At 39.9% G+C, this 12,368-nt stretch overlaps 2 protein-coding genes across 5 annotated transcripts; one reads left to right on the top strand and one right to left on the bottom strand.

Moving 5' to 3' along the window:
- Positions 1–3,062: 3,062 nt before the first annotated feature.
- Positions 3,063–9,203, bottom strand: cd164l2 (CD164 sialomucin-like 2). 4 transcript variants are annotated; one of them, XM_043217202.1, is made up of 7 exons: positions 9,097–9,203; positions 6,510–6,612; positions 5,879–5,983; positions 4,248–4,325; positions 4,142–4,168; positions 3,709–3,859; positions 3,063–3,569 (listed from the first exon to the last, which is right to left on the bottom strand). In XM_043217202.1, exons 2-7 carry the CDS (start codon positions 6,583–6,585, stop codon positions 3,554–3,556), a joined length of 453 nt encoding a protein of 150 aa, XP_043073137.1. In that variant the 5' UTR covers positions 6,586–6,612; positions 9,097–9,203; the 3' UTR covers positions 3,063–3,553. The 4 variants fall into 4 exon arrangements, with proteins under 4 accessions (XP_043073137.1, XP_043073134.1, XP_043073133.1 ...); XM_043217199.1 differs by having other exon boundaries at positions 9,046–9,180; XM_043217198.1 differs by lacking the exon at positions 9,097–9,203 and adding an exon at positions 6,933–7,052.
- Positions 9,204–9,446: 243 nt separating this feature from the next.
- gpr186 (G protein-coupled receptor 186) lies at positions 9,447–12,265 on the top strand. Its single transcript, XM_043217197.1, has 2 exons — positions 9,447–9,665; positions 10,703–12,265. Exon 2 carries the CDS (start codon positions 10,705–10,707, stop codon positions 11,683–11,685), a length of 981 nt encoding a protein of 326 aa, XP_043073132.1. The 5' UTR covers positions 9,447–9,665; positions 10,703–10,704; the 3' UTR covers positions 11,686–12,265.
- The last annotated feature ends 103 nt before the right edge of the window (positions 12,266–12,368 follow it).

The raw sequence follows: 12,368 nt of genomic DNA, 5'->3' as shown, positions 1-12,368 counted from the left end.
AGTAGATTAAAGGAAAGAATTACTGTTGCTGTCATTATCTCTTCTTGGCTTAAGTACAAGAATTTTCTGTATTTTCTGTGTGAGTGTGTGTGTGTGTGTATATATGCCTTATCTAAATATATGATTTCACCTAATCTAGCAGTACACCATAAACCATTCTGAGCATTTCTTTCATCCGTCTTGCAGGCTTGTACCACTTCTCCCTTTTTCTATTCTTAAGACACAGATGTTTTCAGTCTTGCTTACCCAAGCAAAACAAAATAGCGAGAAGACAAGAATATGGTGACCTGAACAGAACTCGAAGCGGAAAATAGGGCTCTAACTAGCATTACTGGTAGAAGAAAAATTACGGTACAACTGTCCTAAGAAATTGTATTATTACGTAATCTTCGGTTAATCACAGTATACTTAAGTGCATTTATTTGTGCCATGTTTTATCTGAGTGGTGAATGGAGGTCTGGAAGAGAGCAGGAATGCTCATAAACACATAAAGTCCAACTATGCCTAGGGTCATGCAGGTCAATAAGCGGCTCTAACTTTTTGGATTTGTACGCTTGATTGGTTGCATCATGCTACATTCGTGAAGAGAATGATTGTATAAAGTCATTGTGAATTGTGTTGTTCTCCATTTCATTTCTATGTTTTGATTAACTCCTTTTTAGTCCCGATGACAGTCAACCCTGAACAGGATACCAATGTGTTTGTTCTAAGGTGTGCATTATTGTTTACAGCTATGAGAGGATAAACAGAAACTGATGGTAAGATATTTGAAGTATGTGGAAAACAAAATATTTTCTTGGTCTCATGCTCAATACCGAGTAAAGGCAGACCAGTCTTAGCATGGATTTGAGGTTTGTGGGAATTAAATCAGCAACGATCCAGTTTTCAGCCTGAAACAAGCCCCAAACAAGCCTGAAAAAGCCCTAAATGCCCAAACAAGCAGCAGTAAAACTCATGAAACAGCGTTCACTCCACCCCATGTGTGCTGTTACTTGTGTATTTGATTGGATGCTTTTTATTTGGGTAGCAGTGAATGTCGACTGTGATTGGTTGGGTTGGTGGCCTCGTATGAACTTGTGATGAATTCTCAGGAAGTGTTACAAATATGCTCTACAAGAATGTAGTGTAACTTGTTGACTTCAAAGATCATTTGACATGAGAGTCTTCTCCGTCTTCCCACGTTTCTCAAAAAAAAAAAAAGTAAACAATGGCAACTTTGATGAAACTGCCTAATAATACTTCTTATTTACTTTTCTATTCTCTGATTATATGTATATTTTTGTTTATGTGTTTAGTATTTTTCATATAATGTGCAAATGTATCTTTTCCCTCTTGTTTTTTTCGAGACCTGGCACAGAAACCCTGTCCTTGGATGTTATCTGAGTGAGATAATGAACAGAGCAACTCCTCACTTTTCCCTGCGCCTGGTGTTTAATTTGATCTTTCTCATTCTAAAATGCATATATTATCCTGTTCTGAGTATCTATATAAATAAAAATGATTGAAAATGATTGATATTGATTCCTTATATCTTTCATGATTCTTTTCAGATATCATCATCATATATTTGTTTTATATTTTTGTTTTATCACAATTGTTACAATTATGTTACAATTATCATATTGGAAAATCATTCAAATATTTCTTGGGGCTTTCTATACAATGTTTGATTTCTTAATGTAAGACTTTTTGCATTCTGCAGATATTTCTCCTTTAGAGTGCATATTATATATATATTTTTTCATTTTTACACCTTTCATGATTATTTTATTAATTTATTTGGTTCTATATTATCAGACATTATCTGATAACTGTACTTGCATTGTTTTTTTTGTTTCGTTTTTTTGTCTGCTTGATTTTCTAAACGCTATTTTATTTATCATAATCTGAGAATTAGTTTTTCTTTACCCTTACATTATAAACCTTACTGGACTAATTTGATTTAAAGAGTACCTGTTGATATTGAAAAAATGCAAAAACCGGTATTCAGAGAGAATGCGTTTACCGACTTGGCCTATTAGTACAGAGCAGATGTCTACGTCCCTCTAATGCTTTTGTATCTCATCTAGACAAACAACAGTCCTCACACCCAACCCCCTCACAGAGTGAGCAAAAACAACAGACATCTGCACATCTCAAAGATTTGAGAAAAGTGAAAGAGAAGACAATACGATTTGTACGTTCGAAAATTAACAAAGACATTTGTATTGCTACTTCTGGGTCCTCCTCATGCTTTCTCTTTGAGTTTTGCCTTCCTAGACTGAAAAGATATAAGTCTATAAGTCCATGAGCCACAGTCTTTCTCTCTCTTTGGAAATTACATGTACCTAAGTATAATTTCATGCATCCATTTCCAAGTATAACCACTCATTTATGTTATTCGGCTGTTTCAGTCGCAATATATGTGCAAATTAGTTTTGCTTCTGTATTAACATTTAAGATTCACATTCTAGCAGTCTTCTCTCCTACAAATTTTTTTCTATTCTGTGATGATTTCCGTTAGTGGTTTCAGCAAAGTGTGGTGATAGACAGGACGTGTACAATGTGTCTTCAGTCATTTGGCAGTCCTGCAGACAGAATCACTGCAGGGAAACCAACCTCGCAGAATGCAGTGTGAATGTGAGAGTGTGAGAGTATGAATGTGTGTGTCTTTCTGAATGTGTGTGTGGAGTGAATGCATGTGCATGGGTCTGGGAATTTGTGTCTATGAATCCAACACAGGAGAATGAGCCCAGTGCGAGGAATACAGTGAAATTCAGTCTTGTGAACAGTAAAAATGTCTTAATGTACAAATCTATAGTAAAATCTGTCAGCATTATACAAACATAACACTATTGTGCAATAAGAATTTTGAATTACAGGTGGGGAAAAGGTTGGTTGTAAAATTGAAGTATGGATTAAAATTATTTTAATTGTTGATTAAAGAGAAAAAGTCGTTTAAAATAATATCAAAAGCACAAAATATGTCAATTCTTGTAAGTGGCTGATGCATCCTCTGGACCCAGAGAGGTTTAGGTGATTAAAAACATCGTTCTACTGACATCTACAGGGTTAACACCATATAACATCCAGAGTCTAATAACTTTATTGCTTCATTTTTCATTCAATCTTAATGCTACATAAGTCCAGGCAACTACCTACAAAACATAACATTTAATAAAAAGCAGACCAAAGGGCATGCAGTTATTCAACAAATTAAATAAAATAATCTTTCAGATCAAAGTAACAAACAGAAACAGAGCCAAACCAGGAGATTTAAATCACCTTAAACAGATATGAACTCACTCCACGAGGGATAATCACATGCCCACACTCATATGTGAATAATTACGTGGTATATTTGTCATAAAATCATATTTATATCATTCTCTCTTCTGTACACACAAAAATTCAAGTGGTGATTTAACCAAAGCAGTTAACAGGCTAATAAAGCTTTAGGACAAGCAAAAAGAGAAAACAGTGTGTATAGACTTTTCAACATTCATTGCTTTGAGTATCTGCTTTTCTTTATGTTTTGTTCCACAGTTCTCTCTCCCATTCATGACTCATTTTCTCACTGAGGCTGATCACTGTAAGAGAATATGGCAAAACACAGTTAATGATGAACGCACACAGAATTAATCAATCCATCTGCCTGCGAATGCCTACATTAAACTTTTAAGGAAAAAAAAACATCAATAAAAAGTCCACATTTAGATTATTACTTACATGGTTTCATAAGAGCTGTCTTTCGTTTTGAGGAAGCGCATGGCAAAAAAAGCCCCAGCCTGCAACACCAGCACTAGGATGATTCCTCCGATGAAGCTGGATAGGTCAAATGATGCTTGAGAGAAATCAGGGCCTGACCCAGGGGTCGTATCTAACAAAATCAGAATTCGGTAAACAAGAAGAACAACTGGTGCATCAGAATTTGCGATATGGTTACATTTTATTATTTTTCATATTCATTCAAGCTGCATATTCATTGTGACTTATTCTTTTATAGTTTTATTACACTATATTTATATTACTGTATTATGTTATTTATAAATATTAAAATATAATTTCAAGAAAAGACTTTGTCTGCTTGGATCTCTTTCAACCACATAAATAGCAAAAATAGGTATAATAGGATTTATACGGTGAAAAACAAACGCCTCACCTTTGCCACCACCATCAGCGGACCCACCTGTAATAAACAAACATACGCATAAGCATATATACACACACACACACGCAAATTTGCAAATATGCACATTTTTGCTTGCCTTGGCACATGCCAGTCTCATTGTAGACAGAGCAGCCTCCAAAGTCTTTGGTGTCAGACATGCATCTTGTGTCATTTCCTGAAAATGAAATATTAAATACTGACATTCAGTCACTGTCAGATAAGTGAATTGCCTTGCTTTATTACACAGATTATTGTAACTCTTGGTTCTAGAAAGCCTCTAGGAAGTAGTGATTTTAGGTAAAGGGATGCAGAGCCAGAGAATGTTTTTTATAGACAAACTTTACTTTGCCTTGAATTTTATACAGGCTTCTAATGGGAGCCGGTTTAAATTATGATATGTGCTCTTTTCCTTGTTAAAGGGTTAGTTCACCCCAAAATGCTGTTCCAAACCTGTAAGACATTTATCAGAACATAAGTTGAGAAATTAAGCTGAAATCTAAGAGCTTTCTAACCCTCCATAGACAGCAAGGGTCCTACCATAGTCAACATCGGAGGTTCAACCATGATTTAGAAAGCTATGAGAATCCTTTTTTTGTGGGCAAATAATGATATCTGCCACTATTGATTGCTTTTCTGTGCTTGTAAACAGGGCACAGCACATGCATGTTCTGAGTCAGCAGCACCTCCATGAAGAAGTTAGTTGTAAAGGTTTGATAGAACTGGGCTTATTTTTTAAGTAAGCTGGAGAGGCCATTTTAATTTTAATATGCAAGACATCCGGTGTCAGAAGCTTCTGGTTGTTCTATTTGCAAAAACAATTTGCTATGCTATTACTTGTCGCCATTTGACTTTACTTTACATTATTAACGTAATCGTTAACACGCTGGTTTGTTAAACAACTCATTTAACCAGTTACCGCACGTGTTTAAAATGAAGGCAGCTGGCACAACCTGTCTCTCAGAATGGGCTGCATTCTGTAGTGGGCGAAAAAAATGAATGTTAATTGAGCAGTACGTCAGCTTATTTATAAAAAAAAACTAGGCGAAAAGTTCCCGGTGACCTTCTACTTCTAGCGAGATTCTGTAGTGTGCGTCTTGCTACTGCATGACGCCACAGGAGTGGATTTGCAAATGGAAGTGAAGCGACAAAAAAACACAACAGGTAGGTCACATGACAATACACATATGATGAATTTAAAAGCAAATACAATTTGATCAACTTTAATCAATGTCATGTACTTGACGAGTAGTTGAGTAGAAAGTGCTATAATGTCGTTCAGTCTCTGTGTTCTCAACCTGTTGTTTAATGTAGTGTGTGAAGCAGGGTGAGCATAGACAGAATGTAAACCTAGTTGCCTTTTAGACATGGGTCTAAAAGAGAGAGAGACTGGGTCAAAGAGTTGGTTGCCTTGGCAACAGAGCATGAATAGACTAAAAGATGCTGCTTCTTGTTGAACATCTCTCTCTCCTCATGTCTCCTCACACTTATTTCCAGGAGGGTAGATAATGGTGTTGAATTATTTACTAAGACTGATGTCTGTGTGGACGGCAGCTGTAACTGCGCGTGTGCTTGCGTTTGAATAATTCACCGGGTTGTTCCTGAGATGGCTCTCCGTGGCTAGGATCACATGTCCTTCGGTGGGATCCTCTGTACGTGTGCGCGCGCACAAACAACAGAGACATTGCACAGGAGAATACATTTAAACTCATACACTACATGTTTTCTTACCGTCGTTACAACTTTGCCACACACATCGTGTCAGGTTGAGGGCCGGGTCTCCGCTGATGCAGCCATTACACGAATTGAACTGAGAACAGTCCCCGATAGGTATATCTGTCAGGCCATCGAGACATAAAGAAATGTGAGCTCATATTCTCGCCTAACACTCTTGAGAGCAAATGTTCTCAAATAAATTACAGATAAAAAACATTGCATAAGAGAGAGAGAGAAATGTTTTCTGAACTGATACACATGAGTAAGTGTTGTTCAGCAGCACTCGAATGCAACACAACAAAAGAGACATAAACTGCTCTGCTAACTAATACTGACTTTTTTCCTCAAACTTGACACATTCGACTCTTAAACTGTGCTTTAATACAAGAACCGATTTATCGAAACTCACAGATAGGATTTTAAACACGCTAGATTCATGGTTAAAAGATTTTAAATATGTGACATTTATTTTTATGATCTCAAATCAATAAATATTATGGTTAAAATAAAGAAAAATAAAGCAATAAAAAAAAGTTGCAATTTAAAATGATGTCCGGCTAGATTTGCAGATTTTAGGAAGATAAAATTTTTTAAGGTAAAGCTATTCAGCATTTATATACGATCTCAATATTGCCGCGACACTTACCTGAGGTTTGTGAATTGGTTTTAATAACCTGCGTTAGCAGTATAATCCCACAGAGTGCGGCCCACACACACCTCATCCTCAAAGAAATCTTCAGTAGATCTACCTGTAATAAACACATGCACAAGGTTCCCCATTTCAAACAAGAAATGTTGACTTAAGTTATCAGTAAAGCATCTAAGCCTAAGAGTGAAACAGCTCTGAATCTTAACCTTTTCTGTTCAGACTTAACTCTTCGAAACACTGACCCCAATAACACAACTTAAGTTACAAGCGAGTGCTTGTAACTTTAGTTGTGTTATTGGGGACAGCAACAAGTCGAAAGTGAAAGACTTGATGAACTGAGAAACGCAAACAACTTTACCTCAGCTCAGAAAGCACAAAACTAAAAACTTAAAACCGTAGGAGTCATAAACGCACACGTGCCTGTCAAACAAACATCCAGTCCTAAATGTCTGTGTCCTCCAGACGAAAGGTCGTTGTGAACTGTGAGGAGCATGTGGTGTGTGTGTGTGTGTGTGTGTTGACGTCATGCCCTCTGATTCAGCGAGACTGGAAGGTGTGTAATGTGAGACAGGTAACATGGCAACCAACTGGCAAACGACCATGTCTTGATATCCACACCGCTGAAGATATTCTGCCTCTTTACAAGCAGGCTGCAGAAATTTGTCACATCTCATTCCCAAAAGACGCAGGTCTCCCGCACCCCAGACCACTGAACAGTCACCAGCATGTCTATACTGGCTCTTTTGACCTTTTTTTTCTGTTTGTCTGTGTTTCTGATGGCCCAGAAAACGTGTTCAGAGAAAACGATGTAAAAGACTATGTATGGATGCCATTTAGTTACAGATTTTATATAGAATTGAGTTTTTTTAAATATATTATAAAACATATGAAAATTGTAATATTGTGAATGCAGGTTACTTATATTTCCTAATTTATTCTGTAGCCATTTATATGCGATTTCGTAGATATTTTCATTATCGCTGCATTTACACAGTACAGCATAAATGTATAAAAAAACTCTTTTTTTGTTTTACCAAGATGCATTTTAAAAATTTAAAATGCATTTTATTGTACATTTTGTAATATATTTAGGCAAAAATGCATACTTTGGCAACTAAGTAATTTGGAATATACATAATATATACAAACAGAACAGGGCCAGAGCAAGAGAGTTTGGCATAGTTACATAACAAGTAGCCTACTCCTTTCTCTACCCCTCAATTCCTCTGCATCCTTGCCATGCTCCTGGATGATCCGTTTTTTAATTGTAATTAAAAGCCACAGCGTAATAAACTAAGCAGAGGAGGTGATGATATATATATGTGTAGGTGCATGCTTCTGTAGGAGGAAGCAGTCACTTCTATCATTGCTACATCTGGGGATCAATGCAAATCAGGTCAACATTCAGTGCCTATCCATCGTTTAATTAAAACCCACTGAGAATCTCCCTAACCCACACCATCACTCCTTAAACTGTTTTGTAATGTCTCACGACACACAGACAGATCAATAGGTAATGCCAAACCGTGTGAATAGAGAGAGAGTGGGCGTCCTCCTCTAGGGAGAACTAGGTGCAGAGAGATAAAGCCGCGCATGCGCTCTGCAGATATTAGGTAACTGCGAGAAATTCCGCAGTACACCCCCCACCACACGCGCGCACAGACTTCCCGCCAAAAAGGAGCTCAAGGAGATACAACGGTGGAATGATAAACAGTGTCTGTGCTCTTATTTCTAAACACCCTTTTCAAATGATTCTCCCATTGACATAAGCTCACAGAACGTACCGAACCTCAGAAAAAGACTAGCAGGGATGGATGGATCAAATAAATACTCAAAAGGCACTAGCAGAAAATGCAGGTTGCTTGAACTGATATTTTACATTTTACTTGCTGGTGTACACTAATGTATTTCATTTGTTTATTGAGTGGCTTTCTTTCAATGCATTTATTATTATTATTATTATTATTATTATTATTATGATTAGACTATATTTAATCAACAGGTCCCCAGTTTAGGTAATCATAACGGTCCTTAAAGATGGGTTGTTCAATTAATGGTTCAGTATCTTCAGTCAGCATGTTCAACCGACACTCACAGATACTCTCCCCGACCACAGAAAGCTTAAGGGGGTATTGCTTATAAGATTTCCCAGCTGGTGACCACCGGAAGCCCATGTCCTTATATAGAGAACAGGAGAGTTCCCCCAGTATCGTAGCGCTCGCCCACCTGCTTCATTGAAATGCAGAGCCACGCGAACACTGCGACGCCCACGCGCCAAATCTGCCGGGAAGCGCCATAATACCCATCATCTGCGGGGAAATTATGTCACAGCTATAACCTTCAATCACCCGAATAGTAGCATTCAATTAAAAAAAAGGGTACATCAGGCAGATGCGCGTGCGCGAGTCCCTTGTCTGCTGCGATATTTCAGCTTTGTCACTTATACAAGGTTATAGATGAGGATTTTACGGTAGAGGTGAAATTAATAAGCGTAGAGTTGTGCCACGTACCCCAATAGTGCGGCACAACTTACGTCACAATCAGGGAAGCGAGCGTTTCAGCACCACGGACAGCGGTGACTCACTCTCACGTTCCCCCTCGATCACACGATCACGCCCTCGAGGCCTGCCTTTCCCTTTCTGATGAACGTTTACTGGTTAGATGTCCATCACCCGTGATTTTTATGAAGGCCCAGCGCATTTTGGTGCACGCACGGACTGCCTTTAACAAGGCCGATTGATTACACTTTGTCCTCTCTCCCGCCGTCGCAGTGGGCGGGGTGAAAGAATGCGGTATTTTTATGAATGAAATTACGACAGAGGCCGGTGTCCCTGAGAGCCTCCTGATTGGCGGAGAACGGCAGAATCGCCCCTCATCATCGTAACTGACGTCAGAGGGGAATCGGTGAAGGTATAGCTGGCAGCCCACCGGAGCCGAGTGTTACACAGAAGCGATCGAAAGAGCGGATACGGCGGAGCTACGCAGGAACCAAGAAGAACGAGACGTCGCTTTCTCGAGAAGCGTATTTTTGCTCGCGCCTCGGCGGAAACCGGGATTCACCGGCAGCTCGAGCTCAGATTTCGGCGCGCTCCGAGAGCTTCGGTTGAATGGTGGCGTGAAGAACTGTCCGCTCTGCAATCTTCTACAGCTTCCGTAAGTCTTCTCTATGCACCTTTACGAACTCTTGTTGAATCCGAGGTGACTAGTGGCGTTGCTGTAAACTGGATAGTACTGGATGCTGTTATTGGTGCGCGTATGTTTTACATAACCTTGTCTGCTTGAGGAGCAATCAAATCTGCTTTGAACTTCGAAACGGTGATTCCCAGCCAGGCGCACGTTTAACCCTCTGGGATCAGGGAGATACCCATACAGTTTGCTTGTTAACCTACCGGAACTATCACTTGTCTAATTTTTGCAAGTTTGAGTTAGACATATATTAACAATAATGTTACATGAATAACTAATGTGAGGTAAACGCATTTCAGTTTCGGATGATACGCACGATAGGTGGCAAATACGTGTTATCTTAAGAGTTCAGAATTAGCCTTTCCACAAACAATGGCTAAAAAAAAACATGAATGTAGAGCACATTACCTATACCAAATACAAAATACAAGACGAAAATAATGAAAGATGAACAGCATAAAATGTAACTTTCAACAACCCGTTATGTATAAATATGTATAAAGTATTGTGTGAATAATATTGTGACAGCATTCATTTAGAATTTTAGATTTCAAAATTATTTTTTCAAAGCTGATAATAATAAGAAATGTTCACGTGACACTAAAGACTGAAGCAATGGCTGCTGAAAATGAAATTTTGCCATCGCAGGATTATTATTATTATATTATATTAATATATCGTATTATGTAACAGGTATTAATTGCAGAATTTCGACGTATAATTAAATTTTCTTTTTACATGAAAATTGCAATGCAGTTCTAACTTGGGGACTGACTGATAAAGTGTTCCATTAGTCTTTGCCCTGGCCAGCATCTCTAGTAGTACTTGCAGACTGTAGGGATGCCAGATTGAATACGATGTTGTTAACTGCAGTCCGTCTTCCTCTGCGTGTCATAATAAGGTCAGGCCTGAGCGTGGGGCGCAGCAGCTCTAGTGCTCAGTGGAATATGTGACAGTCACCGTTCTGTGGATTGCGTGACTGAATCTGTCTCCCTCTCCCACAGCAATGGCCCTGAACGACTCTGAAGTGGGCTTAGAAGTCATCTTGGCGATGAACCAAATGCTGGAACTCACCCCTTCCCACGTCACCCCTAAGCCCCTGGAGGCCACGGTGATGACTCCGTGGGATGTGGCCCTGTGCGTCTCAGGCGCCCTGATCTGCTGTGAAAATGCAATCGTGGTGGCCACCATCTTCTCCTCGCCGTCTCTGCGGGCTCCTATGTTCCTGCTAATTGGCAGCCTGGCCTGGGCGGACTTCCTGGCAGGGGTGGGGCTCCTCCTGCACTTCCTGTCTCGCCGGTGCGTGTACTCAGAAGCTTTAGAGCTGGGCAGCGTGGGTCTGTTAGTGAGCGCGCTCAGTGCGTCCGTGTTCTCTCTGTTGGGAATCACTCTGGACCGCTTCCTGTCGCTACATCGCGCTCTGACCTACGGATCCCGCCGCACGCACACGCAGACGCGCTGCGCTCTGGCCGTCGGCTGGACCCTCGCCGCTCTTCAAGGTGCCCTGCCCGCCATGGGCTGGAATTGCTTGCACGACGGAGAATCCTGCAGCGTCCTTCGCCCTTTGACCCGAGTGCACCTGGCGACCCTGTGCGGCGGCTTCCTGCTGACCTTGGCTCTGATGCTGCAGCTCAACGCTCGTATCTGCCGGGTCGTACTCCGCCACTCGCACCAGATCGCCCTCCAGAGACACACGCTCCCGTCTGCGCGCACACACACGCGCCGCCGGGTTCACACGCTCGCCCTCATCCTCGCCACATTCGCCAGCTGCTGGGTGCCCTTCGCCTTGTATGGTCTCTTGGCTGACGGATCGTCTCCGGCTTTGTATACTTATGCCACATTGGTTCCGGTCACAGGAAACTCTCTGCTGAACCCTTTGATCTATGCCTACAGAAACACACACATACAGAGAGTGCTGCGTCAGGCCTGCTGCTGTTGTCTACCAAACACACCCAACAAAAACACACACACTCCCAGCGATGTCTAACATCACGAGCACATTTGAACACTTTGAAGATTCTATGGTGCCATACAAGATCCGTTTCATGTTTTATGTCTGTTCCTGTTTGGGAATATCACTGTGCCGGTTGCCAGATCTCCTGTCTAAATGGTATTAACATGACCACCGTCAGTGACCTGTTCTAATCTGCATCCGTTTATTAAACGCTAAAAAGGGTTTATGTAACTGTGTCATTTCTTTTACTTTATATTGAGAAGACTGCCACTGTATGCAGAAACCCTCCTGTCCGCTTTAATGTCTCAGATTTGTGCCTCATTTTATGTCCTCTGAACTTCAGAGTTTACTGATGGAATCAAAATCATTTGCACTTTACAAAAATGACTTGACTTTTAAACTGAATCTTGTTTTTTGAATTTTGTTTGTATTTAATGATCAGATTGTTTGTCATTTGTTATTCCGACTGATGTTTTTTATAGTTCATAAATGTCTTGTTTGCACTTACAATGTATTAATGTTGCACAAAATGTCCAAATGTATGAATGAATGTTGTTCAGATGAGATGTTTTATGGAAAATGTTTATAATGAATAAATTGTAACTTTTGTACATTTTCTGTTGTATTTTTTTGGAAAAACCTTTTGTCATTTAAAATTGAAAATGGGTGGATTTATTTCAGATTTAACATATTGAGCCAAATAATTTGGCTAGGTT

This window comes from Puntigrus tetrazona, chromosome 19 (assembly GCF_018831695.1).
Source record: "Puntigrus tetrazona isolate hp1 chromosome 19, ASM1883169v1, whole genome shotgun sequence".
NCBI lineage: Eukaryota > Metazoa > Chordata > Actinopteri > Cypriniformes > Cyprinidae > Puntigrus > Puntigrus tetrazona.
Note: the sequence above shows the minus strand (reverse complement) of the source record. Positions and strands in the feature narration are given on the sequence as shown.